The 19,164-nt window shown below is 47.8% G+C and overlaps 1 protein-coding gene across 1 annotated transcript in view; it reads right to left on the bottom strand.

The window, feature by feature from the left end:
* Window positions 1–15,312, bottom strand: part of LOXL2 (lysyl oxidase like 2) — a 55,354-nt gene extending 40,042 nt beyond the window's left edge. Inside the window, exons 1-2 of the mRNA XM_077789242.1 lie at window positions 14,936–15,312; window positions 9,764–9,939 (exon numbers count right to left, since the gene is read on the bottom strand). Coding sequence (XP_077645368.1) covers window positions 9,764–9,939; window positions 14,936–15,284 — 525 coding nt within the window. The 5' untranslated portion in view covers window positions 15,285–15,312. The remainder of the gene's footprint in view (window positions 1–9,763; window positions 9,940–14,935) is intronic.
* Window positions 15,313–19,164: the final 3,852 nt, after the last annotated feature.

The following is a 19,164-nucleotide window of genomic DNA, read 5'->3' as shown; positions in this document are numbered from 1 at the left end:
CAAACCATTCCAAGATTCCACAATCTCGGCTGGGATTTCCAGCGTCCTACAACACAAATAAGTAAGAAATGAGGGGGGACGTGTGAAGCTCTTCCACGCTGGGCCGTATTTCCCTCTGTGCCAATCCTCCCCTTGCCAGGAGCCACATCAGGGCCCCAGAGCTGCTCCTCTCCAGCGGGGACACAAAAGCCCTGGCAGAGGCTCCGAGCTCCGTTACGAAACCCGGGGAAGAGGGTTTGGTTTTGAGCCCTCACAAAAGGATTCCTGGCTCGGAAAAGTTTTCACATGAGCCTCGACTGCTTTTGTTCCCACCCCGTGAACCAAACGCTTCCCCACGGCCTCGGATCCGACGGCAAAATCCCGCCCGACTTTGGGAATATTCCCCTGCAGCGTTTGCCACGGGCTTTGTGCTGGCAGGTGATGCCCAGGCCGGGTTTTTGGGGCCCTCTTTGTGCCCAAACCCAGCTGTTCCCTTTCCTTTTGAAGGGCCTGGGGATGCTCAGGAATCAATCCCGGGGGAGGATCCTATTCCTAGAAATCCCGGGCTGCAGACGCTGCCCTGCTGCTGAATCACCCTGGAGTTTGGGTTTCCCTCTGCTCTGTCCGTGGATTTTCTCATTTCCATTTTCATTCCTCTCCTGCTTTAAGAGCTCCACGATCCACTCAAATTCCTCTTTCCTTCCCCAAGCCTGACTTATCCCACTGCCCCTTAAATAAAACCTATATAAATAGGTTTTAATAATACAATAATAATATAATTATAGTGAAATCCTTTTTCACTTTAGAGCTCAAGGATTCTCAGCTTCCACACATCAGGAATTAAGGCTGAAACTTCAACAAGAAATGGATTTCTTTTTCTCCACTCCACAACAGAACACAAAAATCTTTCCACAGGGGCTTTGTGCATCATAAAAACTTTTGCTTCCACTAAAACCTCACAGCCACCAGAGGGAAAAACTCCTTTTTCTTCACATCCATCACAATGGGTGGAATCTGTTTGGGTTTAAACATCTGGAGCTGAGCCTCTGAGTCACCCCGAGGTCCTGGCTGTTAAATAAACACGGCAGGATGGGACAAGGCTGGGGGACAGCGGTGCCCTGGGGACAGGAGCTGCGCTGGGGCTGCACGAAAGGCTGAGGGAACAGAGTTTGGGCCAGGCTGAGGGGACAGCGCCAAACCCAGAGCGGATTTGGGCTGACAAGAGGGGACAGTGACAAACCCAGAGCGGATTTGGGCTGACAAGAGGGGACAGTGACAAACCCAGAGCGGATTTGGGCTGACAAGAGGGGACAGTGACAAACCCAGAGCAGGTTTGGGCTGACAAGAGGGGACAGTGACAAACCCAGAGCGGATTTGGGCTGACAAGAGGGGACAGTGACAAACCCAGAGCAGGTTTGGGCTGACAAGAGGGGACAGTGACAAACCCAGAGCGGATTTGGGCTGACAAGAGGGGACAGTGACAAACCCAGAGTGGATTTGGGCTGACAAGAGGGGACAGTGACAAACCCAGAGCGGATTTGGGCTGACAAGAGGGGACAGTGACAAACCCAGAGTGGATTTGGGCTGACAAGAGGGGAGAGTGACAAACCCAGAGCAGGTTTGGGCTGACAAAGAGGGGACAGTGACAAACCCAGAGCAGGTTTGGGCTGACAAAGAGGGGACAGTGACAAACCCAGAGCAGGTTTGGGCTGACAAAGAGGGGACAGTGACAAACCCAGAGCAGGTTTGGGCTGACAAAGAGGGGACAGTGACAAACCCAGAGCAGGTTTGGGCTGACAAAAGCCTGGCTGAGCTGGGAAAGGCTCCGTGGAGCCCGGGCAGAGCGAGGGGACAGCCCTGGGGACACCAGGGATGGGCAGAGCAAGGGGACAGATCTGGGGACATCAGAGAGGGCAGAGCAAAGGGACAGATCTGGGAGAGGCTGGGGACACCAGGGATGGGCAGAGCAAGGGGACAGATCTGGGAGAGGCTGGGGACACCAGGGACAGGGCAGAGCAAGGGGACAGCTCTGGGGACACCAGGGAGGGGCAGAGCAAAGGGACAGATCTGGGAGAGGCTGGGGACAACTCTGGGAAATGCTGGGGACACCAGAGAAAGGGCAAAGTGAGGGGACGGCCCTGGGAAATGCTGGGGACACCTCGGGGAAAGGCTGGGGACACCAGGGAGGGGGTAGAGCAAGGGGACAGATCTGGGAAAGGTTGGGGACAGCCCTGGGAAATGCTGGGGACAGCAGGGAGGGGACAGAGCCAGGGGACAGATCTGGGAAAGGTTGGGGACAGCAGGGAGGGGACAGAGCCAGGGGACAGCCCTGGGAAATGCTGGGGACAGCAGGGAGGGGACAGAGCCAGGGGACAGATCTGGGGACATCAGGGAGGGGCAGAGCAGGAGCAGGGGGGCCTGGAGAGGCTTTGGCACGGGGCAGGCTCAGCTCAGGCAGGCTCAGCTCAGGCTCAGCTCAGGGAGGCTCAGCTCAGGCTCAGCTCAGGGAGGCTCAGCTCAGGCTCAGCTCAGGCTCAGCTCAGACAGGCTCAGCTCAGGCTCAGCTCAGGCTCAGCTCAGGCTCAGCTCAGGCAGGCTCAGCTCAGGCAGGCTCAGCTCAGGCTCAGCTCAGGGAGGCTCAGCTCAGGGAGGCTCAGCTCAGGGAGGCTCAGCTCAGGCTCAGCTCAGGCTCAGCTCAGGCAGGCTCAGCTCAGGGAGGCTCAGCTCAGGCTCAGCTCAGGCAGGCTCAGCTCAGGCAGGCTCAGCTCAGGCTCAGCTCAGGCAGGCTCAGCTCAGTCAGGCTCAGCTCAGTCAGGCTCAGCTCAGGGAGGCTCAGCTCAGGCAGGCTCAGCTCAGTCAGGCTCAGCTCAGACAGGCTCAGCTCAGGCAGGCTCAGCTCAGGGAGGCTCAGGCAGGCTCAGCTCAGGCTCAGCTCAGGCAGGCTCAGCTCAGGGAGGCTCAGCTCAGTCAGGCTCAGCTCAGGCTCAGCTCAGGCTCAGCTCAGGCAGGCTCAGCTCAGGCTCAGCGCAGGCAGGCTCAGCTCAGGCTCAGCTCAGGCTCAGCTCAGGCAGGCTCAGCTCAGGCTCAGCTCAGGCAGGCTCAGCTCAGGCTCAGCTCAGGCAGGCTCAGCTCGGGCTCAGCTCAGGCTCAGCTCAGGCTCAGCTCAGGCAGGCTCAGCTCAGGCTCAGCTCAGGCAGGCTCAGCTCAGGCAGGCTCAGCTCAGGCTCAGCTCAGGCTCAGCTCAGGGAGGCTCAGCTCAGGCTCAGCTCAGGCAGGCTCAGCTCAGGCAGCCCCAGGGCTGGGGGGCTCCTGATGGGCAAAGCTTTGTCACGGTGTGTCCTTCCTGCTGAGCTGCCTCAGAGTGTTTGGATCAGGCACTGAAAGCTGGGAAAATTTATTCCAAGACACAACAAGGTCAGGAACACAGAATTAATTGCATTAAATCTGTGCAAAAGACCTCCAAGCTCATTAAGCCCAACCTCTGACCAATCAGCACCTCCTCACCCAGACCACCCCACTCTGTCCTTAGCAGAAGTTCAATATTTGAACAAAAAAACCAAAGATCTTTAAACACCTTTCCAACCCAAATCCTTCCATGATTCCCTGATTCCAGCACCCTGACCTGTCACAAAGGAGCCACTGAGGCAAATGACCACACTCACTTTGAATTTACAGCACTAAAACATGGTGGGCTACCCCAAAATCTGGTTAATTAACATTTTCCTGAGGTGAGGAGATGCTGAAGACCCTCCCAGACAAGAAGTCAGCAGAATTCTGCTGCACTCGGGCTTTGGTTTGGAGGATTAAACATTTACAGCAAAGGGAAACTCAAACTCTGTTGTCACAACAAATGGGCAAATCAAACTTTTCTAATTAAACCCTGATGGCTGCAGGACACAGAGATGGGGGGGGGTGACCCGTGTGACAAATCCCCAGAGCGGGGACAGAGATCCCATGGATTTTCATGGCAAAAAGCTGGAAAAGGGGGAGATTTACCTGGGGACAGAGCACAAACTTCTCCCCCTTCCCTCGCTGCACCCCCAGCTCAGTTTGGCCTCACACAGAGCCTGGTTTGACTGAAATCTCCTGAGCAGGACCCGGCGGAGCTTTTTCCCACTCCTTAAAAATCCGGAATTCACCAGAATCATGGAATGGTTGGTGCTGGAACGACCTTAACCCCATCTCAGCCCACCCCTGGGACACCTTCCACCACCCCAGGCTGCTCCAAACCCCGTCCAGCCGAGCCTTGGACACTTCCAGCCATGCCTGGACCCACTTTTAACCCGGCACAACCAAAGCCTTTGAGCCACTGGGCTTTGAAGGGAAATTTTTCTGCCTCACAAGGGCCCAGAGGGGAAATGAAGGCCAGAAATAGCAGCCAGACCTGTCTGGCCACCGTCTGGCCAAAGCCCTGGGCTGGCCTCAGGTACCAGAGCTATTTGGGAGCTGGAGAAATTCGATATATTTAGAGCCTGGTCTATTTGAAGGCGCTGTGGGCGCACGCAGAGGAAGGAGGTGGACAGCAAATATTTTGTTCAGGATGTTTTGGGGCGTGCGTTAAATAAAATCCCTCTGGTGCGTTGATTTAAGGAATATATTAAGGTAGGAATCAGCCTTGAAATGGCTGGAGAAGCCGGGAAAGCAGCTCAGGTGGGTCTGGAAGGAGCTGGGATCACACAGAGTGACTGCAGGCGCTGCTGGAAAAGCAGGGACGGCGTTCCCAGCTTGGGGAGCACACAGGGAATTGGGATTTCAGCGCTCCTGACACCCAGCAGAGGCTCGGCAGCTCCATCACCCTCCAAGAAATCCTCTAAAATCTGCACTGGAAGTGGAAAACGGCAACAAATAAAAATAAAAAGGAATTTTAACAAGGGAGGGATGGAATTCTGGTGTTGCCAGAAGGATTAACCCCTTCCTGCCTGTCTCCCTCCTCCTTACCACCACTCTCCCACCGTTCACCCTTCCCCAAAACACTTCAGGGTTTGGGTTGAAAAGGCCTTTAAAGATCGTTTTTATGCTCAAATATTGAACTTCTGCTAAGGACAGAGTGGGGTGGTCTGGGTGAGAAGTGCTGATTGGTCAAAGGTTGGGTTTAATGAGTTTGGAGGTCTTTTGCACAGATTTAATGCAATTAATTCTGTGTTCCTGACCTTGCTGTGTCTCGGCAATAAATTTTCCCAGCTTTCAGAGGTCAAGCACTGCCCCTTCCCAGCAGGAAAAGGATGGAAAAGCTCCGGGATGGGAAGAGATGTGCCATAACCCTCCAAACATGAGCTGTGATGGGAAGGGATCTGCCTGAGCACATCCGCATGGAACGGCCGGGTGACTTTTGGCCGTGGAAAATTTCATCCTGTCCCTCTTATCCGCAGCTTTTCCAAACTGGGAAGCGGAGCTGTGCCCGTGTCTGATGAAAAGGAGCTCGGCTCGAGGGTTCTCGAGCTGCTTCTGCAGGAGTGGGGCTCCCTGTGCGGCAGAGCTGATCCAGCCGGGCCAAATTTGGGCAAAAACGTCCCCATGCAGGGCCCTGTCACCCTGGGGTCACCGTGGGTTCCCACCCCCTGGTTTTCCATCTTCCCAGCACTTCCCAGCCCCATGGAATTTGCACCAAAGGGGCTCCAAGGCTTTCTAAATTATGAGGAAAGACTGGGGAAATTGGGATCGTTCAGAAGTTTTGGGGTGGCCTCATTGCGGCCTTCCAGTGCCTGAAGGAGCTACGGAAACGTGGAGAGGGATTTTGGGACAAGGGATGGAGGGACAGGACACAGGGAATGGCTTCCCACTGGAAAAGGGGAGATTTGGGTGGGATATTGGGGAGGAATTCCTGGCTCTGAGGGACAGGAGGGGCTGGGATGGAATTCCCAGAGGAGCTGTGGCTGCCCCTGGATCCTTGGAAGTGTCCAAAGCCACCCTCAAGGTGAAGAAACTTTTCCCAATATCCAACCAAACCCCAGCTCCAGTGGTTCCCTTGGATGACAGGTACCAAAACCAGCCCTCACCCTGTTAATCCACAGCCTGTGCACACAGTCAGATCCATCTGGGAATCCCAGCAGGGTGGGAATGCAGAATCCAACAGCCAAACTCGCTTTAGCACCTCCTGTTTTGGTAAAGCCTGGCTTGAAGAGCAGCTGGAGGACAAAACTGGCAGATCTCCTCCCCCGGGAATCCTGGTGGGATCACGCTGGCTTTGCTCTGTCAGTGCAAAAGCTGATGGAGACTCCTGACCACAGCAGGGCTCAGAGGAAATTCCAGCCCCCTCACCCCTCATTCCAAAGAGGAAACATCACTGGGATAAGAACCCAGGAGCTCACAAACGATGATGTTTCCCCTGGTGAATGTGAGGAATGACCTGCAGAATTCCCAGGCATGGTGGGAAGGGCAAAACCTCCAAACTCGCTTTCACAGGAGGCTTTGGAGCCCCCCTGGTTCAGGTTTGTGGCCCCCTGGGTCACCCTGCTCCTCGATTTTGGCTCCAGCTGTGTCCCACTGAGGAGATAAAGCAAAGATAAAAGTGGGAAAACTCAGAGGGGGAAGGAGCTGGAACATTTGACAGCCGGCTGTGACTGCAAGGAGCTGCCACGGTGGCATCCTAAACATCCCAGCTCCTCACTTCAGCCTAAATCCTCTGCAAGGAAAGCCCTTCAGCTCCAGGGATTTTATTTTGTAGGGAGAGAGGAAAAATCAGCTGGGCTTTGCAGAATGGAAGCAGCGGTGCTCTGGGAAGGTTCATGAAATTCAGGGAGAAACAGAATCCTGGAATGGTTTGGTGGGAGAAGAACTTAAAATCATTCAGGGAGATAAAGAATCCTGGAATGATTTGGGTGGAAAAGAAGCTTAAAATCATTCAGGGAGAAACAGAATCCTGGAATGGTTTGGATGGGAGAAGATCTTGAAATCTTTCAGGGAGATAAAGAATCCTGGAATGGTTTGTATGGGAGAAGAACTTGAAATCTTTCAGGGAGATAAAGAATCCTGGAATGGTTTGTATGGGAGAAGAACTTGAAATCTTTCAGAGAGATAAAGAATCCTGGAATGGTTTGGGTAGGAAAGGAGCTCAAAACCACCCAGTGCCACCCATGCCATGGGCAGGGACAATTCCCAGGTTACTCCAGCCTGGTTTTGGACACATCCAAGGATCCAGGGGCAGGCACAGCTTCTCTGGAATTCCATTCCAGCCCCTCCCCAACCTCACAGGGAAGGGTTTCCCCCCTAATTTCTAGTTTTAACTTGTTCTCTGTGGCAGTTTGAGGCAGGCAGGGGATGAGCAGGGAGCCCAGGAAACGCAGCGCTTCCACCCCGGCTCCTTAAAAATAAATCCACTTCTCCCTTTTCCTCCGCTTCTCCTGCTGATGGATCCAGGCTCCTGCTCCAGCAATCACCTCAGTCTCATGATTCATCCCAGGTTTCAGCACCCCCACAGCAGCGGCCAAGCCCATTCCCAATTTTCCAAGCAGTTCCACTCCTCCAGCCCCGCTGCTGAGCTCATGGAAAAGCCGAGCCCTCCAAAGCTTCCGTGATTCATTCCCGGAGCAGCTCGGGGTGAGCTGACCTCTGTCTAGACTAAAGCAGATTTTCCTCCAGGTGTTTTGAGGACTCTCTGCGGCTTCAGAGGAGCCAAAGCCACCCCTGGTGTTCCCTGGGACACAAGGGAGCCATTGATGGTCCCTCCCGAGGCAGGGGAAGCGAGGTCAGGGCGAGGGAAGGAACGGGATCCCTCGGGTTCTGGAGCTGCAGCCCTTCTCCAGAACGCTGAGCTCTGCCTGCTCAGCCCACTTCAGCTCACAGAAAATCCACCGGGAATTGCAGCGCATCCCGGTTTTTCCCTGCACGCTCCAAAGAAGCTCTGGAAAAAGCTTACGGGGGGGTCTCTCCATAAATTTTGGCCAAGGGAATTGAGACAGGAAAAACCCAAGGAAAGCGAGGTGCCTGAGGAACCATAAACTCCCCAAGATGAGGAGTTAAAGGAAAAAAAAAAAATCCATTTTTCTCCCCTCTGAAGAGCTCATCCCAGTTCACTTCCAGCCCAGCATTCCCATGTTTTTTATCCCACAGGAATCCCAGCGGGATGTGCTCCAAGCCCTTTGGTTCTGTCATTCCCCAAATTTCCCCCTCAGCCTCCCGGTCTGCCCCAGCGAGAGCCCAGAGCCTTCCCCACCACGTCCTCGCCTCCAGCCCTAATCCCACATTCCCACAAATATTCCCGAATTTTTATCACGGCTTCTCCATCATTGCTCACCCACACTACACAAAAATATCTTTTACATCTTCCCCACAAATCCAGCTGTGGCTGTAGGAATTATTCCACTCCAAATCCAACCCTTCCCACTGTTCCCATTAGCCCAGAGAGCTCCAAACTGGTTCCAGCATTAAAAGAGGAGAGAAAATTCAGGATTTTTGTCCATTACAACCAAAAAAGTCAGGAAGTTCTGTGAGCACAACGTGGATTTTTTTCTCTCTAAATTCATTCTTTGAAATATTAACAGAACAGGTTTCAATTTTGAAAAATTGATCAAGGAACTGGAACATTTTATAGTAAAAAAAAAATCTCTGATTGTTTCAAATTCTTATTATTTATCTGATAATGTGAAAAAATATGTGGGCTAGACATGGAATAAACTGATAATTTATGTCAGTCCCGGCCATCCCGGATCAGCATTTTTACCCCATTTACCTCAATTTGATTAATCAAGGGCACATTTTGTCTCTAAATCCATCCTTTGAAACATTAAAAGAACAGGTTTCAATTTTGAAAAATTAATTGAGGAACCTGAATGATCGATAGTGAAAAGTTTCAAATTCTTATTATTTGTCTGATTTTCTGAAACTGGGACCTGAATTTTGTCTCTCCAGCCCGGAGCAGCCAAGAGTTTTATTTTAACCCCAGAGATGGGATCAATATGGGTTAAATAGGGGATAAATTGATAATGTAAATAAATAGGTGAAATAAATATGGGATAAATTGATAATGTGAATAAATAGGTTGGAAAATGCGGGATAAATTGATAATGGGAAAAAATATGGGATAAATTGATAAGGTGAATAAATAGGTGAGAAAAATATGGGATAAATTGATAATGTGGGATAAATATGGGATTAATTGATAAAGTGAATAAATATGGGATGAACTGATAATGGAAATAAATATAGGATAAATTTATCATGTAAATAAATAGGTGCAATAAATATGGGAAAAATTGAAATTTATAATGGGAATAAATATGGTATAAATTGATAATGTGAATAAGTAGGTTGGAAAAATGTGGGATAAATTGTTAATGGGAAAAAATATAGGATATATTGATAAGGTCAAGAAATAGGTGGGATAATTATGGGATAAATTGATAATGTGGGATAAATATGAGATTAATTGATAACGTGAATAAATATGGGATAAACTGATAATGGAAATAAATATGGGATAAATTTATCACGTAAATAAATAGGTGGGATAAATATGGGATAAACTGATAATGTGGGATAGATATGAGATAAATTGATAATGGGGTAAATTGATAATGTGAATAATTAGATGGGGTAAATAGGGGATAAATTGATAATGTGGGATAGATACGGGATAAGTTGATAATGCGAATAAATGTAGGATAAATTGATAAGGTGAATAAAAATGGGATAAATTGATAAGACGAATAAATACGGGATAACCACGGGATAAACCAATAATACGAATAAACACGCAGGATAAACACGGGATAAATGAACAATTCCCACCACTTCCAACCATCCCTGTGTGCAGCAGCCTCGGGAGCATCACTTTCACCCCAATTACCTCGATTTGATTAATGAGGGCGTTGTCAAACTTGAAGCCGGGGATCCTCTTCTCGCTGCACAGCACGCCCACGTCCTCGCTGTGTTTGCAGTCGCTGACGCCCCAGCCGTTGGAGCCACAGGCGGCCAGGCTGCTCTCCTGGCCCGTGCAGTGCACGTTGTCCAGCCAGATTTTCCCTGGAAAAGGAGGGAAACACAGCTGAGGGTCCAAAAGGAGGAATCGGGGAAGTTCTCTGGAGCTGGGTTCCAGGGAATCTTCCTGGAATGGGAAAAATCACAATTGAGGTTCCAAAAGGAGGAATCGGGGAGGTTCCCTGAAGCTGGCTAACAGGGAATCTTCCTGGAATGGGAAAAACAGAGCTGACGTTCCAAAAGGAGGAATCGGGGCTGGATTCTCTGAATCTGCGTTCCAGAGAATCTTCCTGGAATGGGAAAAATCACAACTGGGATTCCAAAAGGAGGAATCTGGGCTGGATTCTCTGAATCTGCATTCCAGGCAATCTTCCTGGGTCTCACTCTCGGTGTCAAAATCAAGGAGTGAAATCTTGGTGTGAAAATAAAGTTGCACCTCAAACAGTGCACGTTGTCCAGCCAGATTTTCCCTGGAAAAGGAGGGAAACACAGCTGAGGTTCCAAAAGGAGGAATCTGGGCTGGATTCTCTGAATCTGCATTCCAGGGAATCTTCCTGGAATGGGAAAAATCACAATTGAGGTTCCAAAAGGAGGAATCGGGGAAGTTCCCTGAAGCTGGCTAACAGGGAATCTTCCTGGAATGGGAAAAATCACAGCTGAGGGTCCAAAAGGAGGAATCGGGGAAGTTCCCTGAAGCTGGCTAACAGGGAATCTTCCTGGAATGGGAAAAACAGAGCTGAGGTTCCAAACGGAGGAATCGGGGCTGGATTCTCTGAATCTGCATTCCAGGGAATCTTCCTGGAATGGGAAAAATCACAATTGAGATTCCAAAAGGAGGAATCGGGGAAGTTCCCTGAAGCTGGGTTCCAGGGAATCTTCCTGGAATGGGAAAAACACAGCTGAGGTTCCAAAAGGAGGAATCGGGGAAGTTCCCTGAAGCTGGCTAACAGGGAATCTTCCTGGAATGGGAAAAATCACAATTGAGGTTCCAAAAGGAGGAATCTGCGTTGGATTCCCTGTAGCTGGGTTCCAGGGAATCTTCCTGGAATGGGAAAAATCACAACTGGGATTCCAAAAGGAGGAATCTGGGAAGTTCCCTGAAGCTGGGTTCCAGGGAATCTTCCTGGAATGGGAAAAATCACAACTGGGATTCCAAAAGGAGGAATCTGGGCTGGATTCCCTGTAGCTGGGTTCCAGGGAATCTTCCTGGGTCTCACTCTCGGTGTGAAAATCAAGGTTGGAATCTTGGTGTGAACACAAAACAGCACCTCAAGGATTGATGGATTGGGAAAAGCTCTGGCTCACAGCTTTTCCCATCCTTTATCCATTTGGGAATAAAAATCCACCTCCTGCCTGTGCTGCTCCATCCATCAGATGGATGGATCCATCACAGGGATCAGGGATGAAAATTCTCACCGGGAAAATCAAGGTGTGAAAATCAAGGTGAATAAAGCAGCAATTAAGGACTGATGAGTTTGGTGCCATGAGGATTTTTTGCCTTTTCTTTAATCTACTTTTTCTTCTCTGTGCTCTTTCCTTAAATCTGATAACCTCACATCATCCTGATATTCTGTTAAACCAAAACCCCAAACATCCTAAAAGCCTCGCCGTTAGAGGCTGCAAAACCCTGCACTACCTTAAAAAACCAAAGTTCCCTCTCAAATACATCCTAAAAACTAAGATTAGCCCACCCAAGAGAATAAAATATAAAATGAAAATAGAATAAATATGAAAAATCAAGATAAAAAATAACAGGCTATTAATCTAGCCTCTCATTAAGACATCTTTGTTAAATATCCTAATTTGCAAAGTCTGTGAAATTCTGTCCGTGATCCATTGGTTTGCTCCACCTTGGCAAAACGTTGCACCATAAGAATCCTCATTAAACACCAAAACAAAAACCCCTTTATCCCTTAATCAAATTAATTAACTTGAAATTTTAACTTGTAAATGATTAATTTAATTCAATTTCAAGACCAAAGAAAAGTTGCCAAGTTGGGCAAAGGTCTCACCCAATGGCTTTCCCCATCTTTTATCCACATGGGAATACTAAATTAATATTAATTAATTTAATAAATATTAAATTAATATAGTCAAGTAATAATATAATTAAAGAAATATAATTAATTAAACAATTAATAGAAAATTAATAATATAATTATAATAAGTGTATAGTAATAATACATTTTATATATTAATGTATTATGTATTATATGTATATTAATATATAATATACAATACATAATATACAATCTATAATCTATAATCTATAATCTATAATCTATAATCTATAATCTATAATATATAATATATAATATATAATATATAATATATAATATATAATATATGATATATCATATCTAATATATCATATATCATATATCATATATCATATATCATATATATCATATATATATTAATTATACATTATAATTAATGTATTGAATTAATACATTTGAATATATTTAAAATATTAAAATAAGAAATGAATACATAAAATCAGGCTCCTCAGAACGAGAGTGGGAGGAGCCCCCCAGCCTCTGGATTTGGGATTTCCCTGGGAATTCTCCCTCCCGTGGCCAGCCCGGTTTGTTTTCCCATGTCACGGCCTCTTCCTCACTTGGAAATCTCCTGCTCCGCCTCCGGAGCCAAAATCCACAAATTTGGGAGCAATTCCAGGTTTGCAACTTCCCTCAGGCTCGCTCATTCTTTTATGGGACATTTATAGGTGCGAGCACTCAAAAACTGCTAAAATCCACCCAAACCAGCACCTTCAGCCCTCCCGAGTGGAGTTTTATCCCTGAGTGGAATTTTATCCCTGTGGGAACCACCAGGCTCCAGGGAAGGCAGGAAAAATCCTCTGTAGGACAAGATTCAATCCCAAATCCCAACAAATCCCAATAAATCCCCTGGGGTGCCCGTTATTTTATGGATTTGTTGTTATTCCTGGATTATTTCAGAGTTTTCCCTCTCAGATTTGGTGATTTCAGGAATTCCTGGCACTCACACACAAATATTCTCCTTTCCATAGGTTTGCCCAGCAGCTCTTTGGGATTCAGGTGGGATTTTCCCCATTTCCACCAGGCGCAAGTTCAGGGGGCTGGAAAAGTGGAAAAAGCATCCCCAGGACAAGGGGAGAGGATTTAAGGGGAAAGAGGGAAAATTAGATGGGATTTTGGGCAGCCAGGACACGGCCACCACGTAGCCCAGCTCCCGGTACAAGAACAAAGCACTCCAATATCACCAATTAAATTAAAATCAGGGATTATTGGGAGATGGAAGGAACCTCTCCCATTTCCAAGATCTCCTCACCTTCTCCTTTCCCACACTTGGAGCCGGGCAGCCAGGACACGGCCTCCACATAGCCCAGCTCATGGCAGGAGAACAAACACCCCAACACCACCAATTAAACTGAAATCAGGGATTATTGGGAGATGGAAAGAACTCTCCCATTTCCAAGATGTCCTCACCTTCTCCTTTTCCATACTTGGAGCCGGGCAGCCAGGACACGGCCTCCACGTAGCCCAGCTCACGGCAGGAGAACAAAGAACTCCAATACCACCAATTAAACTGAAATCAGGGATTATTGGGAGATGGAAAGAGCCCCTCTCTCCATTCCAAGATCTCCTCACCTTCTCCTTTTCCATACTTGGAGCCGGGCAGCCAGGACACGGCCTCCACATAGCCCAGCTCCCAGCAGGAGAAAAAACACTCCAACACCACTAATTAAATTAAAATCAGGGATTATGGGGAGATGGAAGGAGCCTCTCCCATTTCCAAGATCTCCTTTTCCATACTTGGAGCCGGGCAGCCAGGACACGGCCTCCACGTAGCCCAGCTCCCGGCACAAGAACAAAACACTCCAATACCACCAATTAAACTGAAATTAGGGATTACTGGGAGATGGAAGGAGCCTCTCCCATTTCCAAGATCTCCTTTTCCATACTTGGAGTTGGGCAGCCAGGACATGGCCTCCACGTAGCCCAGGTCCCATCAGGAGAACAAAGCACTCCAATACCACCAATTAAATTAAAATCAGGGATTATGGGGAGATGGAAGTAGCCTCTCCCATTTCCAAGATGTCCTCACCTTCTCCTTTGCCGTACTTGGAGCCGGGCAGCCAGGACATGGCCTCCACGTAGCCCAGCTCCCGGCACAAGAGCAAAACACCCCAACACCACCAATTAAACTGAAATCAGGGATTATTGGAAGATGGAAAGAGCCCCTCTCTCCATTCCAAGATGTCCTCACCTTCTCCTTTTCCATACTTGGAGCCGGGCAGCCAGGACACGGCCTCCACGTAGCCCAGCTCCCATCAGGAGAACAAAACACCCCAACACCACCAATTAAACTGAAATCAGGGATTATTGGAAGATGGAAAGAGCCCCTCTCTCCATTCCAAGATCTCCTCACCTTCTCCTTTTCCATACTTGGAGCCGGGCAGCCAGGACACGGCCTCCACGTAGCCCAGCTCACGTCAGGAGAGAGAAACACCCCAACATCATCAGTGAGACTGAAATCAAGGATTATGGGGAGATGGAAAGAACTCTCCCATTTCCAAGATGTCCTCACCTTCTCCTTTTCCATACTTGGAGCCGGGCAGCCAGGACACGGCCTCCATATAACCCAGCTCCCGGCACAAGAACAAAACACCCCAACACCACCAATTAAATTGAAATCAGGGATTATGGGGAGATGGAAAGAACTCTCCCATTTCCAAGATCTCCTTTTCCATACTTGGAGCTGGGCAGCCAGGACACGGCCTCCACGTAGCCCAGCTCCCAGCAGGAGAACAAAACACTCCAACACCACCAATTAAACTGAAATCAGGGATTATTGGGAGATGGAAAGAGCCCCTCTCTCCATTCCAAGATGTCCTCACCTTCTCCTTTTCCATACTTGGAGCCGGGCAGCCAGGACACGGCCTCCATATAACCCAGCTCCCGGCACAAGAACAAAACACCCCAACACCACCAATTAAACTGAAATCAGGGATTATGGGGAGATGGAAAGAACTCTCCCATTTCCAAGATGTCCTCACCTTCTCCTTTTCCATACTTGGAGCCGGGCAGCCAGGACACGGCCTCCACGTAGCCCAGCTCCCGGCACACCACGTGGGCGGCGTGGATGGAGAAGTCGTCGTCGCACACGGTGCCCCACTCTCGGCCGTAGAACACCTCCAGCCTGCCCTCGTTGTGCCTCCTCTTGTGGCCGGCCAGGCGCAGCTGGATCCTGGGCACATCTGGAGCTCTGGGGGGCGGCTGGAACACCTGCGCGGCCGCCTCGGGGGAGCCGGGCAGGTGAGGCCAGGGCTGGTGCTGCGCCCAGCTCAGCCCGGCCAGCAGCAGCAGCAGGCAGCGGCTGGAGGGGGAAATTCGGGATCTTCCCATTCCCAGTGCTGCCAGAGCCAGATCCAGGCAGGGCGGTCCTGGAGGAAAATCAGATTTGAATTCAAATGTAATGGTACAGCGTGGATGTTGTCTATAATGTTATTTGTGTTATTATGTTATTTATATTATTGTATTATTTATATTATAGAGTTTATATCACTGTATTATTTATATTATATTATTTATATAATAATACAATACTATACTATACTATACTATACTTAATATAATATACTATAATATACTATAATATACTATAATATACTATAATATACTATCATATACTATCATATACTATAATATACTTAATATAATATAATATAATATAATATAATATAATATAATATAATATAATATATAATAAAGGAATAATAAGGATAGAATAAGGAAGAATAAGGAACAAGGAATAAGGAATAAGGAATAAGGAATAAGGAATAAGGAATAATATTATTATATATACTGAATATATATGATATTATATGATGATATGATATTATATGATATGATATATGATATGATATGATATGATATGATATGATATGATATGATATGATATATATAATTATATTATTTATATTGTAATTTGTATTTATTTTATTAATTATTCTTTATTTCATGATTGTTATTTATTAATTTATTTTGATTTCTTTGTTGTAACATTTAATATTTATATTATTAACCACTATTTATATTATTACCTTGGCAATTGGGATTACCTCCAACACCACCTGCAAAAAACCAAAGTCGGATCAATTATTTCTGGTGGGGTGGACAGAGAAACTGAAACCTCCCCCATTTATAAGTTTAGATCAACTTGCCACCACATAATTTCATCCCCAAAATCATTTTCCCCAGGTAAAATTCTCTAGATTGGAAGTTATAACAAATGATTTTCCTGTTTTCCTCCACAGAACTGAATCCTTTTTTTTTCTCCTCCTCAAGAATCCAAACCCATCGGGAGCCGTGGAAAACCGGGAGGGAGAGGAAACCTCGTGGCCAGCAGGGAGAGATTTATCCCAAAATCCGGGTTCCCAGTGGGATAAAGGATTTATTTCTGTTCCCGCACGCCTGGTTCCGTCTGTAGAAACTCCAAACATCACCAGCCACTTGGCAGAAGCCCCTGGAAGAGTGGAAAACATCTCCAGGTTTTGGTGTAAGCCTCCATGGGATTTATTGGCACCCGAGCGCTCCACGAGCAGAATTTAAGGTAGGAACAGACAACTCCCGGTGACTCATGACAGGAATTCCATCCAGGAACGGAATCCTGTGAAATCCTCTTCTTTTCCTGCTTCCCACTGTTATAAATAAAAATGTGTACAGCCAAATTAAAATGAAAAAGTATAAAATATTTATTTTTGCGATCAAATTCTAGCTAGCCAGCCACGAGGAAAGAACAGAGCCGAGCCCGGGGTTGGCACCAGGAGTCAGCCTCAGCAGAGGATTTCCTCCATGCCCACACCTCCATCCTGGCACCAGCGGTTTTTATTGGGAAAATTCCACCTGAGGCCAAGATTTCGGCAGTCAGGCTTTTCTTCCATCCAGAGTCCATAGGCTAATGAGATTTTATTTTTGGTGATGAGGAGGAATAATTCAGTGTCCAGAGTTGGTGAATCTCTTGATGAAATTTATGGGAATGCTGGATTCACATGGATCTGCCCGAGGATTTCCATGAGATCCATTTCCATGGGATCCATGTCAGGTAGTTTATGTGATGATCAGGCCTGGGTGTCCCCGTATCTCTCCAGCCATGGCCCATCTCCATCTCCTGGCCCAGCCACGTCCTTTTACCTGTAAATCGAGTTTCAGCACACACCAGGTTTCACCTTTGAGGGTTGGGGCACTCCGAATACAAACGTGTATATTCCAAATATTCAATATCACATCTATCACACTAGAAATTGCGTGAATTAGATCTACTACACGTGACACGAGGAAGAACAGTTCAGTGTCCAGAGTTGTTGAATCCCTTGATGAAATTTATGGGAACGCTGCATTCACATGGATCTGCCCGAGGATTTCCATGAGATCCATTTCCATGAGATCCATCTTGGGTCATTCACGCGATGATCAGGCCTGGGTGTCCCCGAATCTCTCCAGCCATGTCCCATCTCCATCTCCTGGCCCAGCCACATCCTTTTCTTTCTAAATCAGGTTCCAACACACACCCGGTTCTCCTGCGAGGGCTGGGGCACTCCGAATACAAACGTGTATACTCCAAATATTTAATATCACATCTATCACACTAGAAATGGTGTGAATTTTATCTCCTACACGTGACACCACTCACTCCCAGGCACGTGGAGTGGTCAGGCAGGACACGTGGGGTGAGGATGAGGATTCCATCATTTCCCAGGGAAGCGATGCCAGAGCTCAGAGGGAAAAACCTCCCCAGACCTTCAGAACTCTGCTATTTCCTGGCAGCCACCGGAGGGAGGGAGAAAGGGGGAGGATTTGGCGCCAGAAAAGATGTCCAGGAACTAAAATTCTCTGAAATTTCAGCTAAATCTGGTCTAGCCCTAATAAAAATTTCCCAGAAAAAAAAATCACATCCTCACATAAAGATACAAGATCTGTGAGCAGCCTTGAAAGCTCCTTGAGGAGGACATGGATCAGAAGGGCAGGGCCGTGCCTCAGTTTCCCTGTGGGTTAAACAGGGAGATTCCTGGAGGCTCAGGAGATTCCTGCTGGAATGAGAAGGATTTTCCTAAGGAAGGGAGAGACGAAACAGAAGCACAGGGATTAAAGCCCAGGACTGGAGGGGAAACAGGAAAAGTGAGAGGAGATTTTGCAACAGAAATGAAACTGGGCTGCAGAACCTCTCCCCAAAAATTCGGCTGAGGAGGATGATTTAGCCCCAAACTCCCAGCTGGGTTTAGAAGGGGTCATTTTTTGGGTTTAGAAAGGGTCATTTTTTGGGTTGAGAAAGGATCATTATTTGGGTTTAGAAAGGGTCATTAAAGCTTTCCCAGGGCAGTCCCACACACTGAGAAGGCAGGGCTCTGTTTATAAATATTTGTATTTCTATTTCTGGCAGCGTCTGGATGGTCCTGCAGGCACGTGAAGGAAATTTGGGAAGGAAAAGGCAGATAAAGAGTGGAGCAACCTCCCAGTCAAACCCTGCAGCTGTCAGAGATAAGGCAGCCCTTCAGCATCTTGAACAGAATAGGAACAAATTCCCCTCTGGGTCAGTTTTGTTTTATTTCTGAGCCTCCAGAAAGCTCAGTGTCAAATAAACCCGAATATTTGAGAGGAGAAAAGGCTCGACAAAGAGCCCAGAACCTGCCCTGTGCCAAGGCAAACAGGAACCCGTGTCAGCCCTGATTTTGGGGGTCCCTCAGGGTGAGGGAACAACTCCTGTCAGAATCTGAGGTATTGATGATTCTGAGATTGTAAAAGTCTCTGTCTGTCACCCCGCTGCCAAAGCAGAAGCCAGAATTGGTCTGTGCTGGTTCCCAGGTTGTTTATTCTGTTTATCTCTCACATGTTCTGCTGCCCTGCCCAGCTCTGTCCTGCAGGGCAGCGTGTGGGGCTCTGCCCTCAGTGGGATGTGACAAACATTAAATACCAGAAACTCCCTGGGCTGGATTTACAAGAACGTGCCAATATCTGTCACCTCCGTTGGACAGTGTGTCCCCAGCCTGAACCAACAGAAAAATGCCAACACCACAGTGAGACATGGAGGGCATGAAGAAGGAGAAAAAGGACAAGGCACACCCAATTTCCTCCAGCTTGTCCCCTTTGGACCCCTCATCTAGAATCCTAAAATTTTACTTTTGCACTCGTGCCACGCTTAATTATTGCTTATATCAAACCCTCAGAGCTGGTAACTACAATGGAACATGGAGGGCATGGAGAAGGAGGAAGAGGACAAGACACACTT

Source organism: Lonchura striata, chromosome 32 (genome assembly GCF_046129695.1).
Source record: "Lonchura striata isolate bLonStr1 chromosome 32, bLonStr1.mat, whole genome shotgun sequence".
Classification (NCBI taxonomy): domain Eukaryota; kingdom Metazoa; phylum Chordata; class Aves; order Passeriformes; family Estrildidae; genus Lonchura; species Lonchura striata.
Note: the sequence above shows the minus strand (reverse complement) of the source record. Positions and strands in the feature narration are given on the sequence as shown.